The sequence below is a fragment of the Pan paniscus genome, chromosome 14 (assembly GCF_029289425.2).
Source record: "Pan paniscus chromosome 14, NHGRI_mPanPan1-v2.0_pri, whole genome shotgun sequence".
NCBI classification, from domain to species: domain Eukaryota; kingdom Metazoa; phylum Chordata; class Mammalia; order Primates; family Hominidae; genus Pan; species Pan paniscus.
The window spans coordinates 23,005,792-23,031,395 of NC_073263.2; the positions used below are offsets into that span (position 1 = coordinate 23,005,792).

At 42.2% G+C, this 25,604-nt stretch overlaps 1 protein-coding gene across 4 annotated transcripts in view; it reads right to left on the reverse strand.

Annotated features, from left to right (window-relative positions):
* The window catches only part of SACS (sacsin molecular chaperone), a 103,389-nt gene that overhangs the window by 59,878 nt on the left and 17,907 nt on the right, over positions 1–25,604 (reverse strand). For all 4 annotated transcript variants that reach the window (XM_034936452.3, XM_034936449.3, XM_063595916.1 and 1 more), the window contains exon 2: positions 21,152–21,671. In XM_034936452.3, the coding sequence (XP_034792343.3) occupies positions 21,152–21,171 (20 nt within the window). In that variant the 5' untranslated portion in view covers positions 21,172–21,671. The remainder of the gene's footprint in view (positions 1–21,151; positions 21,672–25,604) is intronic.

The window sequence follows — 25,604 nt, forward strand, 5'->3', positions numbered from 1 at the left end:
ATGGGCCGGGAGCGGTGGCTCACACCTGTAATCCCAGCACTTTGGGAGGCTGAGGCAGGAGAATGTCGTGAACCCGGCAGGCGGAGTTTGCAGTGAGCCGAGATTGCACCACTGCACTCCAGCGTGGGTGACAGAGCGAGACTTTGTCTCAAAAAAAAAAAAAAGAAAAAACAAAAGATATGGAACCAATCGAAGTCCCCATCAACCAATGAGTGGATTAAAAAAATGGTGTGTGTATATATATATATATATATATATATGGTACATATAATATAAAATATATAGAAAATATAAAAATATGGTGTGTGTATATATATATATATATACACACACATACCACAGGCTACTACTCAGCCATTAAAAAAAAAACAAATAAAATAATGCCTTTTGCAGCAAATTTGGATGGAACTGGAGGTCATTAATTCAAAGCGAAGTAACTCAGGAGTGGAAAACCAAATATAGCATGTTCTCACTTATAAGTAGGAGCTAAGCCACGGGTACACAAAAGCATACAGAGTGGTACAGTGGACACTGGAGACTCAGAAGCAGGGAGGGTGGGAGGGAGGTGAGGGATAAAAAACTACATATTGGGTATAACGTGCGCTACTCAGGTGATGAGTGCACTAAAATTTCAGACTTCACCACTACACAGTTTATCCAAGTAACCAAAAACCACTTGTATCCCTAAAACTATTAAAAATAAATAAATAAATTTAATATAGTATTTCAGGGTGATAAAATAACAAAGAATCAGAAACCAAAAGAAAGTATCATTTGCAAATACCAAATTTTAATCCATGTATTCAAAAAATACATAACATGAGTTTTCTATGGACAAGGCATGGAGCTGAATGTCTTATATTCTTTATATATTTATTAATAAGATTTTAAATGGAAACTTGTATGTGTCAATTACCAAAGACACACCCATCTGTTAATTACTCCTTAGTACCCTCTACCATTTAGCTAAAACATATATGTGTGTGTATATATATATATGTATGTGTGTATGTGTGTGTGTGTATATATATATATAGCCTGTGTCTTTAAGTTACAGGAAGGCTTTAAATAGTTACTGTGCTCCTGAAATGATGTGAAAGGTTACAGCTTTATTAAGTTGCCCAATGCTTATTAATGCAATTTTAGAGTTGGTTTTATAAATAGGAACTAAATGTCTACTAATCAGCATGACTACAAAATAAAACTCAGAATTGTAAAAAATATATATATATTAGTAACATGTGGATATAAAGATGATTTATTTCTGCCCACTGACCAGGGTCACTGGAAAAGGCAAACACTTAGAAAGTCGTCTTTACATCCACGTTACTAATTTTACTTAATATGGTATCTGCAAAGTACATGTGCTCTACTTGCCAAACTTCATCCTCCGAATTTAGAAAGATCTTATTCTGTGTCTCAGCTGAAAGTTTGAGCTAAGCTTTCTCTAATTTAAAAAAAGGACGGAATACGTGTACAAGGGATACGTAGTACATGATTCTCTTTGAAGGACACATTTGCTTCCATCCTCTATGCAGATAAAAGAACAAATTACAATGTCTAAAATCTGTTCTTTTTGTATTCTGCATTTAGCCATCATTTTCTTCTACTGTGAGAAGGATCGATTCTACTCTTTCTGCTTTTTGCTTCTTTTTGCAGGGAGTTGGGGGATGGACAAGGGAGCATTTTAATTTTACATCAAAATGTCAAGTTATTTGGCTGCATCTACATATGCCAGAAGTCACAATAATATGCGACCACTTTTATACAGCTTTTCTGATATTTATATTTCCTACAATTATGGAGTTTTATATTTTCTACAAATTTTCAAGGGATTTGGTTTTTTTTCTATTCACTCTACAAGGGTTTAAAAGTTATTCTTTCTACAGGGTATAGAATTTATTATTTCTATAGAACCTATTTTACTTGGTCTAGGAGCTTCTGTAGGCTTCAAACTGTGTTTGGCTCTGAAAAGAATTAGTGCTTTATTTCTGCACTATTTTTCTTCTTACTACTGTTCTAAATCACAACATACTAGAAGTAAGAATAACTTATAGTAAAGGTTCACACATAGATCATTTTTCCTGATTAATTAAAAAAAAAAATCTTCAGTCTGTTTGACTCCAAGTTACCATTTCTACATGGGATTCCACCCCTAAGAGATTTAATAAATGAGATCATTTAAAATCCTGGCTGGGCACAATGGCTCACACTTGTAACCCCAGCACTTCGGGAAGCTGAGGTAGGCACATTGCTTGAGCTCAGGAGTCCTAGACCAGCCTGGGCAAGATGGCAAAACCTCGTCTCTACAAACAATATAAAAATTAGCTGGGGGACTAATTTTATATTTAGTGTGTGGGGGCACACACCTATAGTCTCAGCTACTCAGAAAGCTGAGCTGGGAGGTCAAGGCTGCAGTAAGCCATGATCATACCACCACACTCCAGCCTGGGTGACAGAGTGAGACCTTGTCTCAGAAAAATAAATAAGAAGTAAATAAGTAAATAAAATCCTAATGTGTTATACTGGGTAATACATTTGTTTTATGTTATTCTCATGAAGAAGCTATCAGTTTGTTTTTCAGTGAAGGCAGCCATCCCTCGTCGTGTCTAAAGAGCACTGATTCCAGCGCCCACAGATGTTAGGTAGCGAGCGTGTTCATGTGTTGTCATGCCCCTCATTCAGGTGTTTACACTGAGCTCGCTCTGGTGCTGCACACAGGAGTCCCTCCTTCTCCAGCCCAAACCTGCCCTGGGCCACTCTGGGCTCCTCCAGGTGACCGCCATGCTGTCTGAGAAACACTACCACACGCCTGCACCCCTCAGTGCAGACGCCACCACAGGCCGTGCCTGGGGACCAGTGCAACACGGGGTCTCTGGGAATTGCTTTAAAATACCAACACAAGGAAAAAGGTCAATATAAACTCATGTGGTGGAATTTCAATCATTGTGGAATCTGCACACTGAGTTTGTGAATGCTCCCAGTGATATTTTTCTATACCTCTGTACATGCCTGAAATTTTTCATCATAAAATTCTTAAAAAGAGGTCAAGAGGCACGGAAGTCAGGCAAAGGATTACTGTTAATTCTGGGTGAAGGAGGTGAAGATCCAAGCATCTTTCCACAGACTCCAAATGTCTTCCCTTTGCCCCTGAGGCTCTGCCCACCCAGCTCTCCGGCTCAGGTTGGCCTCTTTGGGCAACAGGGCTGTGGTCACTTTGGCTGCAGGTGGAGTTGGCCCATAAGGAGCCCCCGCAGGAGCTGGGAGTAAGGAAGAGAGTACGGTCAGGGAATTCATGCCTCCTGCAGCGTCACCAGGGCCTGGTTATGTCCTTCAGCCCAAGGTCACTGTCCTTCTCAGGGAGCTTGCTCTACATCGGGACTCTGCCCTTCAAGGTTCAAGTAATTGCTCCTCCCCTAGTCCCTCGGGTCTAGAGGGTCATGATGCCACAGCTACTACTTTCCCCAAGTTCCAGGATGGCTTCTCATGGTTCCGTTTCCCCCTTTGCATATAAACCCATGATTGATCCTGATTGGACTGTGGGGTGCCTGACCGGTAGAATACTCCACACAGTATGATCGCCTATTCCATCCAGGAGGGAGAAAGGGAATCAAACTGACTGTGACAGGTACAGCATGCCAGATTGGCAGGAAAGTACTGCAAAGTGCCCATCAGTGTGGGTTCCCTCCTTTCCTCCCTGAGTTCCTTCATGTGCACATGGAACATGGATCCCTTACCCTTCAGAAGCTGACAGAGCCAACAATGAGTCACCTTTTGCAGACCAGATGCAGACTGCAAATACTCCAAGGAAGGGCTCGGAATCACGCATGCAGACTGACTTTCCTGTCTCCCAGGATGCAGTAAAATGGAGCCCGGAGCTGGGAGCTGAGGGTCCACCGGGTCCCCCCAACTTGACGAGGACCTCAGATGGTCAGGAGGCATCCTGTTGCCTTTTGATGACTCTTTTCCTAAAGATACTGTGTGGTACTCATCAGGACTGTAACAGGGCCCTCTCTTCCCATCTTGCATTTCCTATGTAATGGCCAAAGACACTAGATAAGCCTCTCCCCAAAACAGACTATGGCATACTTGGACATATGGAGGGATGACAGTGGCAAAAAGAAAATCCCTGAAATCAACAAAGTGGGATTAGACAGCCAGGTTTGCAACTAACTGCTTATTAGGCTGAGACAGTGGTGGACAGCACCTTTCCTAGAACGCCTGTGAAATGACAGGCACTTTGGGATGTGAGAGTGATTCACACACTTAGAAAATACAATGCCTCCAATGACTAGGCTTTGTGTTGTTTCTGGAGAAGGGAGTCATAACAACAATGGTTGCCTTTTCTTGAGCACTCATTCTGTGTCAGATACTATGTGAAGTGTTCTACATGCAAAATCCCTAACATTATTTCCTCATGATATGAAAAAAGTAACTGATTCAAGGCCACACGACTAGCAAATGGCAAAGCTGAGTCAAACCAAGGATGTCTGGCTCAAAAGTTTATGCTCTTTCCATTACACGATTTGTTTTCTCCTAAAGGAGGCGGAAGGATATTTGTTGAGAGTTTTGTTTCATTCGGATGCAGAGGTATCTAAGAAAAAGAGGAGAGAGGGAGAAGCCATAGAAGGGACAAGACAGGCCCTTCTCTCCCCTCTCCTGGCCACATGTGAAGGACTGGTTTTGAGCCTCTGAAAACATAAGATGAAGCCACAGTGTTCATGAAATACTGGGCAGGACTGAGTTCATGCATAGTCACCTCCCTCCCAGAAAACACAATAAGCACAGGCATCGGGAGAGGCCATTCACCAACCCTCACCACCCCATCCACAAGTCGCAGTCACCTTGGGCTCACAGGGTAGTTGGGTGCAGGTGAGTAACGTCTTTCAGAGGGCACCAGCTGCAAAGCCACGGCAGGGCCCCTGGACCAACAGGCTCAAATGGAAAGAACATGAACAAACTTGTTCCTAAGCCCATGTGAGACGTCACCTCTCCAAGGACACCCAGAAATAGCTGGGGAAGAATTTAAGCAGATGAGAGAAGCATGGAGGTTAAGGTCTTGTCAAGCAAGTTTGGAGTTTGGAGCCATGGAGATATTTGTGTAAATATGCACTGACTTTATTTATCCTCATGAACTCCTGAAACCTAGGACAGGTGGAATATGGCTAATCCACTTGTTCCTTCTTTGGGCCCTGGCTCTGTTTCTGGGTTACTGGCACTAGGTCATGGCCCTAAGCCCACATCCTCCCCTGTCCCTCATCACCCGTGTTCTCTGTTCATTTCCTTGGCCCTCTACTGCCCACCTGCTCGTCCCTGGCTGTGCTTGTCTTCAGCTACATGGACCCCACTGTTCTGCCTGCTCTCCTGAACACTGGACTCTTCTCTACCACCTGAATTTTTAGTACTCCCATTGTGATTTCATCAAAAACCTATATTTCTTCTTTGTCCCTGACTCCTGGCACACAGCACTTAAAACTCTGAATTTTCTGAGTGATAGGAGTGTCTTTTGTTATTAATAAAGAGCCCCTTTTGGCCCTACCTCAGTATTCTTGGTATTCTTTTTTTTATTTATTTTTATTTTTTTTTAGACGGAGTCTCGCACTGTCACCAAGGCTAGAGTGCAGTGGCACGATCTCGGCTCACTGCAAGCTCCGCCTCCTGGGTTCACACCATTCTCCTGCCTCAGCCTCCCGAGTAGCTGGGACTACAGGCGCCCGCCACTGCGCCCGGCTAATTTTTTGTTTTTTTAGTAGAGACCAGGTTTCACCGTGTTATCCAGGATAGTCTGGATCTCCTGACCTCGTGATCTGCCTGCCTCGGCCTCCCGAAGGGCTGGGATTACTGGCGTGAGCCACGGTGCCTGGCCTTCTTGTTATTCTTTAGATAGCCTCCAGGTGGGGGCTGGTGGCCAAGCGAACCAACCACGTGATTAATGGGCTGGAACTTTCAGCCTCACCCCCGATCTCCAGGGAGAGGTGAGGTGCTGGAGATTGAGTTCCATCACCAATGGCCCTCTTTTCCACTATACCTTGTCCTGGGGCCCTGTCTTTGGCCTACCTATTCAGTTGTAGCAAGAATGCTGCTAAGTCAGTTTAGCAAGACTCCCCTACCTTTAATATCTGATCAGCCTGGCCTGCCATCAGCAAGAATCCCCTACCCTTGATGTCTCCCCTTGGGAATTTCCATGCATTGACCCCTCTGCTCCTTGACTAGAAATCCCCAGCTCTCTTTGCCATATTGGGAGTTGAGCCCAATCTCACCCCCATTGTGTAGCAATAGCCCTAAACAGTCTTCCTCACCATTTAAACAAATGTCAGAATAATTTGTTCTTTAACACTTACAGTGTCATGACTTGCATAGGATCAGATTCATCATTAGGGCTGGGCGCAGTGGCTCATGCCTATAATCCCAGCACTTTGGGAGGCTGAGGCAAGTGGATCACCTGAGGTCAGGAGTTTGAGACTGGCTTGGCCAACATGGTGAAACCCCATCTCTGCTAAAAATACAAAAAATTAGCCAGGTGTGGTGGCACACATCTGTAGTCCCAGCTACTCGGGAGGCTGAGGCAGAAGAATCACCTGAACCCGGGAGACAGAGGTTGCAGTGAGCCGAGATTGCACACCTGCACTCCAGACTGGGTGACAGAGCAAGTCTCCCTCTCGAAAACAAAGATTCGTCATTGGACTCCTGGACCTCTCATCTTATCATTGGATCCTTGGACCTCTCATACCCAGACACACACCTTTGAAGCCTTTTTCTTCAGTTCTGACTGATTTATTAGGGATCCGTTCATGAGTCCAACTCCTAAGCCAGTGCTCCAGGTAAAGACAGATTTTGATTCTTAAGATTCTGAGTATACTGCAGAAGCTGGTTTAAAGGAGTCCTAGGCTTCTCTGTTCATTCGACAGGGAGGCTGGGTCAGAGTCCTGGGCTTCCCTGTTTATTAAATATAGAGGCTGGGTCAGAGTCCTGGGCTTCCCTGTTTATTAGATATAGAGGCTGGGTCAGAGTCCTAGGCTTCATTGCTTGCAAAGTACCATTAGTTAAGAGTATGGGAGCTTCTCAGTCACTGAAACCCCCCTTCTCAAGCCCTTGATGGCTGTATGCTCCACCACTAGGGCCACTAGGGCATGCACTCACTCTGTCCACTTCCTTCCTTATGGCATAATTTTTACTAAGGATAATTTGGAACTTTGATGGCTCCCCCAAACGGGCACCTTTAAGACCTCCCCCTTCCTATCCCCTCTGCTCCTCTTTCCTCCTTTCACCACCTTTGATCTTCCCTTCAGTTCCTTTGAATCCTTTAATATGTTTTCTTTGAAACCCCTACTTCTCCACCATCCACCTGTCCACTTCTGCCAGAACTTTCCCTTCCCACTCAAGCCTCCCACCTCCCTACAATCACCGGAATCTTAGGTCTCCTACCCACATCAGGAGCTCTCAAAGGACCCCCAAAAGCAATCAGATATATGAGCAAATGAAAATCTTACAAGTCTCCTCCATAAATATTGGTGGAAAGCATTAGCGCTCGTACTGAGCAGGTAACCTTACCTTATTCTATCTGTCAGAAACACTTAGGAAGCAGGGCAAAGATGACAGCCAAGTATTTTATACAAACCTGTGAATTTTGTTTTACTCTTTTTACCTGACATGTAGCTAAAATATTAGAACGAAAGCTACAAGGTCTCTATTTGCATCTGTATGTAACTTTATATACGTATGCATGTATGTTATGTGTGTATGGTATTTTTCTACCTCTGCATGGGATTGCCAAGTTAACTTATAAAATCCCTTAAAGGATTTCTATTCACATTGGCTTGGAGATAAATCAGAACTTATATAAATTCAGGCCGGGTGCAGTGGTTCATGCCTGTAATCTCAGCACTTTGGGAGGCCGAGGTGGACAGATCACCTGAGGTTGGGAGTTCGAGACCAGCCTGACCAACACGGAGAAACCCTGTCTCTGCCAAAAATATGAAATTAGCCAGGCATGGTGATGCATGCCTGTAATCCCAGCTACTCAGGAGGCTGAGGCAGGAGAATCGCTTGAACCCGGGAGGTGGAGGTTGCAGTGAGCCAAGATCACGCCATTGCACTCCAGCCTGGGCAAGAAGAGCAAAACTCCATCTCAAAAAATTAAATTAAATTAAATTAAATTTTAAAAATACATTTAAGAAATACATGGTTTTGGCTGGGTGTGGTGGCTCATGCCTGTAATCCTAGCACTTCAGGAGGCCAAGGTGGGCAGATCACCTGAGGTCAGGAGTTCGAGACCAGCCTGGCCAATGCGGTGAAACCCCATCTCTACTAAAAATATAAAAAATTAGTGAGGCGTGGTGGTACGTGCCTGTAGTTCCAGCTACTCAGGGGGCTGAGGCTGGAGAATTGCTTGAACCAAGGAGGCAAAGGTTGCAGTGAGCCAAGATGGCGCCATTACACTCCAGCCTGGGCGACAAGAGTGAAACTCCGTCTCAAAAAATAAATAAATAAATAAATACACTGGTTTGGTTCAGAAAGGTGGAACAACTCAAAGCAGGGGCTTCCAGGCTATAGGTAAATTTAAACACTGTCTGGTTGACAATTGGTTGAGCTTATCAAATATTATTATTTGAGGACAACCGAGATCTGGGATCAATGGAAAGGAATGTTTAGGTTAAGGTAAAGGATTGTGGAGACAAAGTTTTATTGTGCAGAGGAAGCTCTTAGATAACAGACTTCAGAGAGAGCAGGTTGTAAATTGTTTTTTATTGGACTTAAAAGGATGCCTGGTTGAGACCACCCTGGCCAACATGGTGAAACCCCATCTCTACTAAAATACAAAAAAAAATTAGCTGGGAGTGGTGGTGCACACTTGTAGTCCCAGCTACTCGGGAGGTTGAGGCAGGGGAATTGCTTGAACCTGGGAGGCAGAGGTTGCAGTGAGCCGAGATTGCGCCACTGCATTTCAGTCTGGTAACAGAGCGAGACTCCATCTCAAAAAAAAAAAAAAAAAATGGATGCCTGGCTCTTAGTTAATTATTGATAGAGCAGGAGCATCGCCATCTCGGACAAGCCCCTCATTCTAAAGTTCACCTTAATAAAAAACCACCTAAATCCAAACAGCATCAGCCTGATAGCTAAGGTCAGCATGACCATAAACCACAAATAACATCTCCAACCAGAAACATCCCAAACTCCTCCCTGTCAGATACAGTAAGTTTCTCTTCAAAGGTTTAATTTCTGACTTCCTTGTTCTTTGTTCTCGAGATCAACTTCCTTGTCCTTTCTCCTAAGCTACCTGCTCTGTAAACAACTTCTCCTGCCGGTCCCAATCTGTAACTCACATCTCTTTCTTGTTTGGAAAGAGTCCTCTTTTACTCCTGGCTACCCATTCTGTAAACTTCCCCTCCCACCGAAACTACCCTTCCTGCCTTTGCCGTGCCCTGACATGCCCAAACATGTCTTGTACTGTAATGGACAGCCTCTCCCTTCCCACCTAATTAGCCATATTCAATTTTAAAGAGTAGCCAATTGGGTCAGTTTAGATAGTTCACTCCTACTCCAGCCTATGGGGACAGGACACAGAAGCAGGGACTAACCACCTTAGGGATAAAACCCCCTTCCCTCCTTTGTTTGGTGTGTTCTCGCAGTGGCCAGAAGTGTGAGTGGCACCCTTCTGCAGAAGTAAATTTGTCTTGCTGAGAAATCCTTTGAGTGCTCATTTTCCTTGTGACTCTGAGCTCTTGTTTCTAACATCCCCCATCACAGGCATGCTAGCCCCTAGATAAGCCCCCTCCAGCCAGGAAGATGCCAGCCTTGAGATAACCTCCCCTCCTACCAGAGAGCTTCCAACCCTGCCATAAACTTCTCCGCACACATAAACATTCCAAGCTTGTGATAAGCCCCCTCACCCTAAAACCAATATATACTCTTAACCTATAAGAGAAAGTGCTCCTGACTGCTATCGGCCAGGGGTGTGTCTCAGGTTTTAACTAAAGAAAACCTGTCTTTGACTGCCAAGCCACATTTTGTGTTTCTTTCCTCTTTCTTTAACTCTTACAATTATCTCCTGGATCTGGGAAGGAAGGAAGGAAGGAAAACAAACAAGGGAAGGGGATTCTCTGTAGAATGTGGATTTTTCCCACAAGAGATTTAGCAGGGCAATTTCAAGGTATGGCAAGGAAATATATTTTGAGGTTAAATCTTTTTCCCTTGTCTCATAATGTTATGCCAGAGTGAGACTGAATTGTAAGTCACAATATATAGGGTTAAATATAACCCATCTGATTAGAATTTATGGTTTATATGGCGTGACTCCCTAGACCCCTTAGATAGGAATTTGGGTAAGATAAAAATCAGAGCTTAATCCTCAGTCACTTTGGTTATTTTTATTTACTTTTTTTTTTTTTTTTTTTTTGAGAAGGGGTCTCGCTCTGTCACCCAGGCTGGAGTGCAGTGGCGCGATCTCGGCTCACTGCAAGCTCCGCCTCCCGGGTTCATGCCACTCTCCTGCCTCAGCCTCCCGAGTAGCTGGGACTACAGGTGCCCGCCACCACACCCAGCTAATTTTTTGTATTTTTAGTAGAGACACGGTTTCACCGTGTTAACCAGGATGGTCTCGATCTCCTGACCTCGTGATCTGCCCGCCTCGGCCTCCCAAAGTGCTGTGATTACAGGCGTGAGCCACCGCACCCGGCCAGTCACTTTGGTTAAATAGGTAGCTAAGCATTGTTTCACACCAACCTAACATCCTATTTAGTCAAATGTTCAAACCTCTTGATATTTTTGACAATTTTGCCTTCCCCAAATCAAATCCTAAACAAAACCTTGATCTACAATTGACCTTGAGTTTTCCCATAAGGCCCTTGGAAAATCCTCCCAAATTTGTTCTTTCACCTTGTAAATAGAGTGATGTTAAAAATTATTAAGTTTATTCGATTTGTTGAACTGAATAAAAAGCGTATCAAATAAAAAAAGATACCTAACCTTTGCTAGGTTACATTCAAATGGGTAAATATTATTAATATAAATATTTTAGAAATTATAAGAAGTTCCTAGAAAATGTGTCAATACCTGCATTGTCCGTGACATGTCCTGGTATAATATTTTTAGTCATAATTCTAGTTACCGTTTTAAAATGTTACACATATAAGAGGAAAAGATCTTAGGCCCCCAAAATCGCTCAGGAAAACTCAAGCTGGGAACTGCTTAGGGCCAACCTGCCTCCCATTCTATTCAAAGTCACGCCTCTGCTCTCTGAGATAGATGCATATCTGATTTGCCTCCTTTGGAAAGGCTAATCAGAAACTCAAAGGAATGCAACCACTTGTGTATCACCTATCTGTGACCTGGAAGCTCCCTCCCCACTTCCAGTCTTCCTGCCTTTGCTTCAAGTTGTCCCACCTTTCCAGACCAAACCACTGTATTTCTTACATATATTGATGGATGTCTCATGTCTCCCTTAATGTAGAAAACCAACCTCTGCCGTGACCACCTTGGGCACATGTCATCAGGACTTCCTGAGGCCATGTCATGGATGGATCCTCAACCTTGGCAAAATAAACTTTCTAAATTAACTGAGACCTGTCTCAAATTTTGGAGGTTCACACATGCCACAGAAATAACAAAATTTCCTTGTCAAATAAACTTTCATTAGCTCTTTAACCGTCTTAAGGCTTCTGCATCACTTTTGTTTTACTTTCTACTGTGATGCTTTTCCAGAAGCATCTGCAATCACAGGCCGAAGTGCTTGTCCTCACCAAAAAGGGACTGTCTCAGAGATCCATGGAAAGAACTAAGCCAGGTAATCTGGGAACAGACTCCTGATGGCATTCCTTATTAACTTTGAGGCCACACTACTAGACTAAGAGTTTCCAGAGGCCAGGCGCAGTGGCTCACGCCTCTAATCCAGCACTTTGGGAGGCCAAGGCAGGCAGATCATGAGGTCAGGAGATTGAGACCATCCTGGCTAACAGGGTGAAACCCGTCTCCACAAAAGACACAAAAAATTAGCCGGGTGTTGTGGCAAGTGCCTGTAGTCCCAGCTACTCGGGAGGCTGAGGCAGGAGAATGGCGTGAACCTGGAAGGCGGAGCTTGCAGTGAGCCGAGATTGCGCCACTGCACTCCAGCCTGGGCAAAAGAGCGAGACTCCATCTCGACAAAAAAAAAAAAAAAACTTTCCAGAGATATAGTAGAGAAGCTATGGATTCATAAAATTGCTAACCTTAGATCAAGCAGAACAACAATTAATTACACGGGACTGAATGAACTAATAAATGATGACAGTGGTTTTTGTTTGGAATATTGCTGTTGGATTTAAGAAATTCCTTTTCTGTTAAGCTATCTATAACAGTTAAACTACCTATAATTCACAATCTATACCATGCAATTTAGTGATTATGCCTTTGTAAACAGAAATAAAGCATTTACCTTTGCCTTCCCACCTAATCCCTCCAGAATTCAGAAACTCATTTTCATAGTTATGTATTTATTTGCATAAGTTCAATAGGAATCTGTTCCCCTTGTAACAAGGCGTAATTGGAAACTTTGGTCATATGACAAAGGCTTTGACTGGAATGTCATATTTGAGAATGATATGCACAGAATCAGATATGAGCAGACAGTTTTAAGGAATGAAGGTTGACTTTATGGAGAGAATGCTTACAAAGCCCTCTCGGGAAATCTGCCTGGTACCTTGCTTATGGAGTTCCCAGCCTTCCAGAAGAGTAAAGAAGGTCATTTTCTGGCAGGCCCAGGAACCTTAGGACCCAGAAAAGAGGAATTCACCCAAATATATAGGTATTGCAGATAAAGTCTGAGAGCAAGTTCTTAGCATGGCTTCCTAACCTGCAGATGCTTTCAAAAGTTTAATCAGGGCCGGGCATGGTGGCTCACGCCTATAATCCCAGCACTTTGGGAGGCCAAGGCAGGCAGATCACTAGGTCAGGAGTTCGAGACCAGCCTGGCCAACATGATGAAACCCCGTCTCTACTAAAAATACAAAAAAAATTAGCTGGGCGTGGTGGCAGATGCCCGTAATCCCAGCTACTCGGGAGGCTGAGGCAGGAGAATCGCTTGAACCCAGAAGGTGGAGGTTGCAGTGAGCCGAGACTGCACCACTGCACTCTAGCCTGGGCAACAGAGTGAGACTCCACCTTAAAAAAAAAAAAAAAAAAAAAGTCCTTGTCACAAGTTCCAGCAAAGCAAACTTCAAAAAACTCATGTCTCTGCCAGGTTTTGGTATCAGGATGATGCTGGCTTCATAAAATGAGTTAGGGAGGAGTCCCTCTTTTTCTGTTGTTCAGAATAGTTTCAGAAGCAATGGTACCAGCTCCTCTTTTTACCTCTGGTAGAATTTGGCTGGTCCTGGGCTTTTTTTGGTTGGCAGGCTATTAATTTCTGCCTCAATGTCAGAACTTGTTATTGGTCTATTCAGGGATTCAAATTATTCCTGGTTTAGTCTTGGGAGGGTGTATATGTCCAGGAATTTATCCATCTTGTCTACATTTTCTAGTTTATTTGGGTAAAGGTGTTTATAGTATTCTGTGATGGTAGTCTGCATTTCTGTGGGATCAGTGGTGATATTCCCTTTATCCTTTTTTATTATGTCTATTTGATTCTTCTCTCTCTTCTTTATTAGTCTGGCTAGCGATCTATTTTGTTAATCTTTTCAAAAAAACAGGTCCTGGATTCCTTGATTTTTTGAAGGGTTTTTTTGTGTCTCTATCTCCTTCAGTTCTGCTCTGATCTTAGTTATTTCTTGTCTTCTGCTAGTTTCTGAATGTGTTTGCTCTTGCTTCTCTAGTTTTTTTAATTGTGATGTTAGGGTGTCAATTTCAGATCTTTCCTGCTTTCTCCTGTGGGCATTTAGTGCTATAAATTTCCCTCTAAACACTGCTTTAGCAGTATCCCAGAGATTCTGGTACGTTGTGTCTTTGTTCTTATTGGTTTCAAAGAACTTATTTATTTCTGCCTTAATTTTGTTATTTACCCAGTAATCATTCAGGAGCAGGTTGTTCAGTTTCCATTTAGTTGTGTGGTTTTGAGTGAGTTTCTTAATCCTAAGTTCTAATTTGATTGCACTGTGGTCTGAAAGACTGTTTGTTATGATTTGTGTTCTTTTGCATTTGCTGAGGAGTGTTTCACTTCCAATTATGTGGTCAATTTTAAGTGTGACGTAGTGCTGAGAAGAATGTATATTCTGTTGCTTTGGGGTGGAGAGTTCCGTAGATGTTGGATGCAAGGCTGGTTCAACATACGCAAATCAATAAACGTAATCCGTCACATAAAAAGAACCAATGACAAAAACCACATGATTATCTCAATAGATGCAGGAAAGGCCTTTGATAAAATTCAACACTGCTTCATGCTAAAAACTCTCAATAAACTAGGTATTCATGGAACGTATCTCAAAATAATAACAGCTATTTACGACACACCCACAGCCAATATCATACTGAATGGGCAAAAGCTGGAAGCATTCCCTTTGAAAACCGGCACAAGACAAGGATGCTCTCTCTTACCACTCCTATTCAAAATAGTATTGGAAGTTCTGGCCAGGGCAATCAGGCAAGAGAAAGAAATAAAGGGTATTCAAATAGGAAGATAGGAAGTCAAATTGTCACTATTTGGAGATGGCATGATTGCATATTTAGAAAACCACATCATCTCAGCCCAAAATCTCCTTAAGCTGAGAAGCAACTTCAGCAGTCTCAGGACACAAAATCAATACGAAAAAAATCACAAGCATTTCTATACACCAATAATAGAGAGCCAGATCATGAGTGAACTCTCATTCACAATCGCTACAAAAAGAATAAAATACCTAAGAATACACCTTACAAGGGATGTGAAGGACCTTTTCAAGGAGGACTACACACCACTGCTCAAGGAAATATGAGAGGACACAAACAAATGAAAAAACATTCCACGCTCATGGATAGGAAGAATCAATATCATGAAAATGGCCATACTGCCCAAAGTAATTTATAGATTCAATGCTGTCTCCATCAAGCTACCATTGATTTTCTTCAAAGAATTAGAAAAAACTACTTTAAATTTCATATGGAACCAAAAAAGAGCCTGTATAGCCAAGATAATCCTAAGCAAAAATAACAAAGCTGGAGGCATCACATTACCAGACTTCAAACCATACTACAAGTCTACAGTAGCCAAAACAGCATGGTACTGATACCAAAACAGATATATAAACCAATGGAACAGAAAAGAGTCCTCAGAAATAATGCCACACATCTACAACCATCTGATCTTTTACAAACCTGACAAAAACAAGCAATGGGGAAAGGATTCCCTATTTAATAAATGGTATTGGGAAAACTGGCTAGCCATTTGCAGAAAACTGAAACTGGACTCCTTACACCTTATACAAACATTAACTCAAGATGGATTAAAGACTTAAATGTAAGACCTAAAACCATAAAAATCCTAGAAGACCTAGGCAATACCATTCAGGACACAGGCATAGGCAAAGACTTCATGACTAAAACACCAAAAGCAATGGCAATCAAAGCCAAAATTGACAAATGGGGTCTAATTAAACTAAAGAACTTTTGCACAGCAAAAGAAACTATCATCAGAGTGAACAGAATGGGAGAAAATTTTTGCAATCTATCCATCTGACAAAGGGCTAATATCCAGAATCTACAAGGAACTTAAACAAATTTACAAGGAAAAAAAAAACCCCATTAAAAAGTGGACAAAGGATATGAACAGACACTTCTCAAAAGAAGATATTTATGTGGCCAACAAACATTTGAAAAAAAGCTCATCACTGGCCATTAGAGAAATGCAAATCAAAACCACAATGAGATACTATCTCATGCCAGTTAGAATGGTGATCATTAAAAAGTCAGGAAACAACAGATGCTGGAGAGGATGTGGAGAAATAGGAAAGCTTTTACACTGTTGGTGGGAGTGTAAATTAGTTCAACCATTGTGGAAGACAGTGTGGCGATTCCTCACTGTCCAGAAATACCATTTGACCCAGCAATCCTGTTACTGGGTATATACCCAAAGGATTATAAATCATTCTACTCTAAAGACACATGCACACGTATGTTTATTGCAGCTCTGTTCACAATAGCAAAGATTGGAACCAATCCAAATGCCCATCAGTGATAGACTGGATAAAGGAAATATGGCACATACACACAATGGAATACTATGCACCCATAAAAAGGATGAGTTCCTGTCCTTTGCAGGGACATGGATGAAGCTGGAAACCATCATTCTCAGCAAACTAACACAGGAACAGAAAACCAAACACCACATGTTCTCACTCGTAAGTGGGAGTTGAACGACGAAAACACATGGACACGGGGTGGGGGGGAACATCACACACCAGGGCCTGTCGGGGGATGGGGATTAGGGGAGGGATAGCATTGGGAGAAATACCTAATGTAGATGACAGATTGATGGGTGCAGCAAACCACCATGGTACATGTATACTTATGTAACAAACCCACATGTTCTGCACATGTATCTCAAAACTTAAAGTATAATAAAAAAATTCTAATATTAAGTATTATTTCTCCTAATATCAACTAAATAACTGCCAATTCCACATAAAACACTTCTCTTACCATGAATTCGTATCATGAATTTTAGTATTTTCAAATCACAATAAATTTACAAAAAGGGAGAATTTTATTTTACGTAAATTGTATCCTATTAAACCTGACTTTAAAAAATTAATGGGCAAAAAAAACCCTCACATCATCAATTATTATTTTTTGCATTTATGTAAATAATCAGGCCAAATCTAATGAAACCAGACATTTTGTCAGTGAAAACAATCTTACTTTGGTTATCTTGAATCAAAAAGGGGGCATCATTGTAGAGAGATATTTTATGCTTCAATAGAAAACTACAGCACACCCTTGTAGGTTATCAGTTTCTAGATGTGTTCACTGTCTTTGAGCTATTTTTCACATCTTTGCAAATTAAAGTCAGCCATTTGGCACAGTGTATCTTCCACACTCTGCTCCAGGAAATAACCATGACCGTGACACTGATGTCTATGCCATCACCAAGGACATTCAAACTGAAAGCCAGGACAGCCACTAGAGGGCCACTGCCATCCTCATTCTGCCACCCGAAGATACTGCAAGCCCGACATCTAGACTCAGAAACTGAGTTTACAGTCTGCTCTACCCATGCATCTTTGTTTTTCTTTTTATTTATTTATTTTTTTCAAGACAGAGTCTTGCTCTGTTGTCCAGGCTGGAGTGCAGTGGCGCAATCTCGGCTCACTGCAAGCTCCACCTCCCAGGTTCACACCATTCTCCTGCCTCAGCCTCCCAAGTAGCTGGGACTACAGGCGCCTGCCACCACGCCCGGCTAATCTTTTTCTATTTTTAGTAGAGATGGGGTTTCACCGTGTTAGCCAGGATGGTCTCCATCTCCTGACCTCGTGATCTGCCCACCTCGGCCTCCCAAAGTGCTGGGATTACAGGCGTGAGCCACCACGCCCGGCCTGTTTTTCTTTTTGTTTTTCATAAATGTCTGACTTATTGAAGCATCCAGCAAATATCCTCTATCACCAAGTCTCAACAGATGGTTCAGCTGGTCCTTAATGAACAAAAAAGACAACCAACAAGAAATGGACTTAGATGGTTCAGACAGAAGAATGTCTGTTCTTTCATGAACAACAGGGGGAACTAAAATAGACTTTCTCTTTAACCAAACATTAGACAGGCTCCCCCACGCCCTCTTTTTGACACGGCATTGTCTTCGGGTCCTGCCTTTGATCTGCCTAGCCCAGCTGGTGCATGCATCCCGCCAAGTCAGTTCAGACAGAATCCCCTGACTCCGGCTATCTGATCACCTCCACATCCCATCGGATTCCTCAACCCCACCTTGATAGCCGATCATTGTTTCAAGTCAGTTCAGCAAGAGTCCCTGACTTTTGACATTCCCCCTTAGTAATTTTCCATGCAGTGACCCCTCACACTGCACATTGGCTGTGAATCCTCAGCTGTCTGTGCTGTATTAGGAGTTGAGTCCCTATCCCTCTCCCCTGTTGCAATCGTCTTGGTGCCTATCAAAGTAGTCCTGAGTAAAGTCTTCTTTACTATTTTAATAGGTGTCAGAATATGATTTTGAGCAAGTCATGTGACTTCAGTTGTCACATTCATCAAATGAAGCCCCCGCCCCCCAACATAAGAGAGGATTCCTAGACATTTCCACTAGTCTGAATTAAGCCCAAGTATGCCCTGCTCTTACGCACACTGTAACTAGAGCTGTTTCCTCAGGACCCTTGGGGCAGTTTCCCCAAATCTGGCCCACCTCTGGAATCCGCCTTTTGCACTAACATATTCTGAGGCTCCAACATCTTCCTGAAAGCAATGGAGAAGGAGCCAGTCCCAAAGCAGCTTTCAACAAATGAGATTCGTTATGTTGCAACGTTTAGCTTGAAACTTCAGATGAATATATTTAATACTATATCTGCTTTCATTTCATTGTGTACATCAGGTTTTACATGCCTTATTAGATAGATAATTTAACTGCTTTTCCCACAATATTTCCATAAAGCCAAGGCCTGAGAAGGCCCTGTGTGTTAATGCTGTGACTCTGAGCATGCCCCCACCACCCTCACACACAACTATGGACACCAGAGCTCCAGAAGCCTAGAGTGGATCCTCTTTAAGAATTTTCTTTTTGACCCGGCGCAGTGGCTCACGCCTGTAATCCCAGCACTTCGGGAGGCCGAGGCGGGTGGATCACGAGGTCAGGAAATCGAGACCACCCTGGCTAACACGGTGAAACCCCATCTCTACTAAAAATACAAAAAATTAGCCGGGCATGGTGGCGGGCCCTGTAGCCCCAGCTCAGGAGGCTGAGGCAGGAGAATGGCATGAACTCGGGAGGCGCAGCTTGCAGTGAGCCGAGATTGCGCCACTGCACTCCAGCCTGGGCGACAGAGCAAGACTCCGTCTCAAAAAAAAAAAAAAGAACTGTTTTTCCCCAGAATAATGAGACTAGGCATATTTATGGTCTTAATAAAACAGGTTTTACTTTTTTTTTTTTTTTTTTTTTGAGACGGAGTCTTGCTCTGTGGCCCAGGCTGGAGTGCAGTGGTGCGATCTCGGCTCACTGATTGCAAGCTCCGCCTCCCAGCTTCACACCATTCTCCTGCCTCAGCCTCCCTAGTAGCTGGGACTACAGGTGCCCACCACCACGCCCGGCTAGTTTTTAGTATTTTAGTAGAGACAGGGTTTCACCGTGTTAGCCAGGATGGTTTCGATCTCCTGACCTCATGATCCGCCTGCCTCGGCCTCCCAAAGTGCTGGGATTACAGGGGTGAGCCACCGCGCTGGCCGTTTTTTTTTTTTTTTTAAACATGATGTTTCACTCTTGTTGTCCAGGCTGGTGCAATGGCACGATCTTGGCTCACTGCAACCTCCGCCTCCTGGGTTCAAGCGATTCTACTGCCTCAGCCTCCCGAGTAGCTGGGATTGCTCCACCATGCCCAGCTAATTTTGCGTTTTTAGTAAAGACGGGGTTTTGCCATGTTGGTCAGGCCAGTCTGGAACTCCTGACCTCAGCCTCCCAAAGTGCTGGTTTTATATAAACCAGCCTGGTTTGATAAAAGTGTATTGTTTTTAAAAAGACTGATGTTTTGACTCTCAAAACATCTACTCTGTGTGTTCATAAATGTGGCTATATCTAGTCACTAACATTTTAACTTTAAGTAATTTGGTACGTAAAGCCTATATAATGTAAATCTCTGCAAAAATACACGCAAAGTTAATTCATATTTTTTCTAGCTATGAATGGAATTTATTGCATTTTGAATACAAAGACAGCATAACCTGCTGGTTTTAGATGCATCAAATCAATCCTAATTATTAAACATTTATAGTTAGTGTCAGCGTCAATGATTCTACATAGTCACTGCTCTTTAAAATGGATGTATAGACGAAATTACCAATACAAAGAAGTCAACTGGAAAGTTAAAGGAAAATGGGTTCACCTTTGATTTGAAAAAAAGTCTGGTTCCAAAACTAGGAGGGAATGCATTAATATGGAAGCATTTTAGAAGGTTTAAAAAAATCTACAGAAATACTGCAAGATAACATGTATGATGATAGATAAGTAGACTTCTCTCATGTTTAAATAATTTAGCATCAGTAATGGTGTGGAAATTAATCTCACATGACTTCTCATAATACTAGAAATATGGAAAACAATGAAATATTTCAATCATTTAATAAAAATCAAACCCATAAAGTCGTCTCAATACTCTTGTCCATTCACACACTTAAATAACAACCAGTCACAAAATGAATCCTGAAACTAAGAGGCAACACTACTGAAAAAGTATCACTTTGTTCCACTGTCTAATGGGTAACAATTTTCAAAAGGTAAAGAGCAATACAGTGAGTTCTTTTCAGTGTTTTGCTTTGGAAAGCCAAATATCAAGACGTTTTATTTGTTGATATCTTTAGGTTACAAGATGTGAAGAATTCCCTGATCTCTATGGCACTAAAATTTCAATTATTGAATGTAATATCAAAATACAGCATTCAGAATTAATGAAAGAGTATTTTGTTATGCTTAAGAAAAAAAGAAGCACATACAGAAATTTAAGGAATAATTATATAAATATACATACTTTTTTTTGCACAAATCCTCAAGCTTGTAAAATAAGCATATATTCTTATAAGATAGCAACTAAATTTGAGAAAAAGAGCAAGCATTATATTTTATTGTCATAATTTATAAAGGGAAAAGTAGAGTTCTCTTTCTCTCTCTCTCCCCTCTCCCTCTCTCCTCAGGTTATTCAATACAATTCTAAGTATTTCACAGTTGTTTATTTTATATTTTCCAAACAATCATATGGCAGTGAGAGGCACTCATAGATACATTTTATGAAGGAGAAAATGGGCTACATCTAGTTAGCTCTCCATTGCAATAGCCTCACTAGTATAAACAAAATGCAAATCTGGGCAAAGTCAAAGAAATTATTTTTAACCCTTGGCTTGAAAAATTACATATAAAATTTCAGTTAGAACTGAGATATGGATGGTTAGTTCACTTTTACCTCTCGAGTGCTTTCATTTGTTTTTGCCTGTGTTTCATTTGGGAAAATCCAAGAAGTCTTAAAATCCCAATGCAAATTATTGTCATTTAAAACATTAACTCATTTACCTGTTCTCCTTGGTCTCCATGATCACTTCTCCTGGGATATTTGTTTGTGAAAACCATGAAAGTACGCTTCTTTCTTCTGTTTAAGTCTTCCCTCTGTGCTTCCTTTAAATGTGTACTCCAAGTTCAGCTCTTCCTGCCAGGTGGAAAAAAAGCCTGTTTTTCCCTTCAGTGTCCATTCATTATCTGATGTCAGGAAACATTGTCGTGTGTTGCATTTGTGTTCCTTAAAGTATGACTCTCCAGTCTGATAATGGTTGCCTGCTGATCCAGCGACCCACGGAAGTTCTCAGGATAAAACAGTGTGGATTCGCTAAAGGTTTTGGCTTTCCCCCAGAGCAAAATCAATTTATTTTCATCTGAGAATTTTCTGTATTTCTTTTTGAAGGTTCTTGGGGAAAACGTCGCAGAAATTCTTGGATTTTGTTTCTCACCCTCATCTCAGCAGATGTAAAATATTCTTTGGTAGGAGACTTTCTTCTGGCTCTGGTGACATGGGCATCTTGGCCTCACTTCTGTGATCCTGGAAGAAAAATCAAGGAAGGGTAAAGAAAGGGTTAAGGAAAAGCACTTGAAGTCAATGCACTGAAAATGCAATTCCTCATTGAAGAGGGCCATGGTACTCAGCTCCAGTGACTTTCTAATTATACTCTGCTGGTGGCACTACAGCTCTGCCAAAGAGCATGGCATTCGTTTCTGGCCTCACAAGACAGGCAACCAACAAACGCACATGTGCAGCTATAGAAATTAAAAGTACATCGGCCGGGCGCGGTGGCTTACGCCTGTAATCCCAGCACTTTGGGAGGCAGAGGCGGGCAGGTCACAAGGTCAGGAGATTGAGACCATCCTGGCTAATACGGTGAAACCCCGTCTCTACTAAAAATACAAAAAATTAGCCGGGCGTGGTGGCGGGCGCCTGTAGTCCCAGCTACTTGGGAGGCTGAGGCAGGAGAATGGCGTGAACCCGGGAGGCGGAGCTTGCAGTGAGCCAAGATCGCGCCACTGCACTCCCCCGGCCTGGGCAACAGAGCCAGATTCTGTCTCAAAAAAAATAAAATTAGAAGTACATCTACTTAACCACTTAGTTTCATGTTCCCTCTATTTCTCTGACTTCTTCCAAGTGGCAGTATGTGCTTCACTCACATGTGATGTGCCTTTTTTCAGGAACGACACCCTTTAAATCCAAACCCTTTTTTTTTTTTTTTTTTTCTCTGAGACAGAGCCTCCCTCTATTGTCCAGGCTGGAGTGAAGTGGCATGATCTTGGCTCACTGCAACATCTACCTCCCGAGTTCAAGTGATTCTTCTGCCTCAGCCTCCTGAGTAGCTGGGATTACAGGCGCCTGCCCTCACACTCAGCTAGTTTTTGTATTTTTAGTGGAGATGGGGTTTTGCCCTGTTGGCCAGGCTGGTCTTGAACTTTTGACCTCAAGTGATCTCCCTGCCTCTCGAGCTCCCAAACTGCTGGGATTACAGGTGTGAGCCACTGCACCCGACCCAAACCTACAACTTTATGTGTACAATAATAACTCATGTTTGAAAGCAAAATATTTACCTTAGAAAAGGAAGGGTAAATGTGTTATCAGAAAGGCTTTATTTTACTAGTAATATTCCTTATAACAATCAGTGCCTGTAATAGTCTAACATTTTAAGAAATAAATAGAAGAAAAAAATGACAAACTTTCTTTTTAATTTTTATTTTTTAGGGTGCTGGGCACAATCTGGGCTAACCCAAGGAAGCCTCAGTGAAAAATGAGAAACTTTTTTTTTGTTTTTTGAGAAGGAGTTTCGCTCTTTTTGCCTAGGCTGGAGTGCAATGGCACAATCTCAGCTGACTGCAACCTCTTCCTCCCGGGTTCAATCGATCCTCCAGGCTCAGCCTCCTGAGTAGCTGGGATTACAAGCAAGCACCACCACGCCCAGCTAATTTTGTATTTCTAGTAGAGACGGGATTTCTCCACGTTGGTCAGGCTGGTCTTGAACTCTCAACCTCAGGTGATGCGCCTGCCCTAGCCTCCCAAAGTGCTGGGATTACAGGCATGAGCCACTGCGCCCGGCCGGCAAACTTTATAAACAATGGTAAGTGGAGGGACACATGAGACTGCACTTTCTGCCCATTCATTGTTCTAAAATACTTCATAATTTTCAAGATGCTCTCTTAGACATTATCATACTAAATTTCAAGTAGACAGAACAAGAAAGGTAGAGATGCTGATATGTTAAACTTGATGCACAGGAAGGTCAGTTACTTGTTTCAGCCCATCCAACCAGGAGGGGATGGACTGGAAACAGGAAGACCAGCTCCGGACTTCTTATTCTGCGTTTGCTATGCAACAATGTTTCATTGTGGGGGAAAAAAGGAATGTAGGAATAACAACCTAAGCTATACTGATTACATTATCAGTTCTTGGATGTTCATGAAAACCCAGGAAAAGAGCTCCATATTCACTGTAAATGCTTTTCTGAAAACACTTTCCCAGTAACTTGCTATAATTAAAAATATTACTAGGCATCATGAGTGAGATTAATTCAAACATATCAATGCAAAATCTTATTATTCTTTCATGAATAATTCATGAAATTTTGATTGCCATGCTAAGAAGTAGAAAATTATATATGTAAATTTAGGATTTAAGAAGTAAAATTGAATTAAGGAACTATATTAGCAAGAGGATGGAAACCTTTTGTATGATAATAGACTTAAAATTGGACTCCAGTTTGAAATGTTTAAAATTAAAAGAGGTCATGTATAATAAAGTAATGGATTAGGATCAATTTCTTTATCTGTAAAATATAGGACTTGGGGCCGTGCACAGTGGCTCACGCCTGTAATCCCAGCACTTTGGGAGGCCGAGGCAGGAGATTCAGGAGGTCAGGAGATCCAGACCATCCTGGCTAACACAGTGAAACCCCGTCTCTACTAAAAATACAAAAAATTAGCCGGGCGTGGTGGTGGGCACCTGTAGTCCCAGCTACTCAGGAGGCTGAGGCAGGAGAATGGTGTGAACCCGGAAGGCGGAGCCTACAGTGAGCAGAGATCGCACCACTGCACTCTCGCCTGGGTGACAGAGCCAGACTCCGTCTCAAAAAGAAAAAAAAGTATGAATATAAACACGTTTATATGAATATAAAACATGCAGGTTTTATATGATAGATCAGAACTCAAGGGAAATCTGGAATTAGTTACACTGGAAGCAGGACCTCCAGGGCTATCTGCCACTAGTGCTCGGCCTCTGTAGGAACATCAGAAGGCAATCAGAGCAGTATTGATCTCAGTGGAACACTGCACATTCATGCTTGTCGACCTCACTGAATCTCTAATTCCAGTTTGTGGATATCTTTAAGAATACATGTTCTGTAATGTAGAATATTAATTAACTTCATATCACCAGGCGTGTTTGATAACACTGCTAAACAGCATAGAGCTCCGTGGCAAATTATTAAATTTTACTCCCCATGGGCAATGATACATTTATTACAAAAATCAATCTTTGGATAATATTTCCTCAGTAACTCTCTTAGCCATTATAAATATACTGTTATCAATCACATTTATTCCTGTCATTTCTAACAGAATAGGATGATTCTGCCCAATGTATTACTAATCCAAGCTGCAGTCTTCCTTCTGACTTACACTGCTTGGCCAGTCCGATAGTCTCATCCATTAATAAGGGGGAAGTGGGTTAAACATGACATGACTTGTCCTTGATACACACATGCTAGGTCTCAGAGATCACTGTGTCCTCGTCTCACACCTTCTGAATGCAATCTCTTTCAAATAATCCAGTCTTTAATTTCATTTTGATTTTTCTTTTCTTTTTTTTATTTTTTGAGATGGAGTCTCGCTCTGTTGCCTAGGCTGGAGTGCAGTGGCACTATCTTGGCTCACTGCAACTTCCGCCTCCCGGGTTCAAGCAATTCTCCTACCTCAGCCTCCCGAGTAGCTGGGACTACAGGCATGCACCACTATGCCTGGCTAATTTTTGTATTTTTAGTAGAGACAGGGTTTCACTATGTTGGCCAGGCTGCTCTCGAACTTCTCACCTCAGGTGATCCACCCACCTCAGCCTTCCCAAAGTGCTGGGAGTACAGGTGTGAGCCACTGCACCCAGCCCAGTCTTTTAATTTTAATACTACTTCTGCCATTAACATCTAACTCACAATTTAGAATTCCAAACACTATTGTTCCTTTCCTGGAAACTTAGAACGTTTACACATGTTCATCTCCCTGGAAATTGCCATACTCTCCGTAATTGTCAGAAATTACCTACCATGATTGAATCATTATGTATGCTGTGAGCCAATACATGTGAAGGTGATAAGGCAGCGGTTACCCAGATCATTCTTTTCTCAAAATACAGCCCGTGATGAATCACTCTCATAATTTGTTTTTCATTTTTGAGCTACAACATACTACTTTGGTGATCTTTGGCCTACTTGTGCACCACCTATTTATT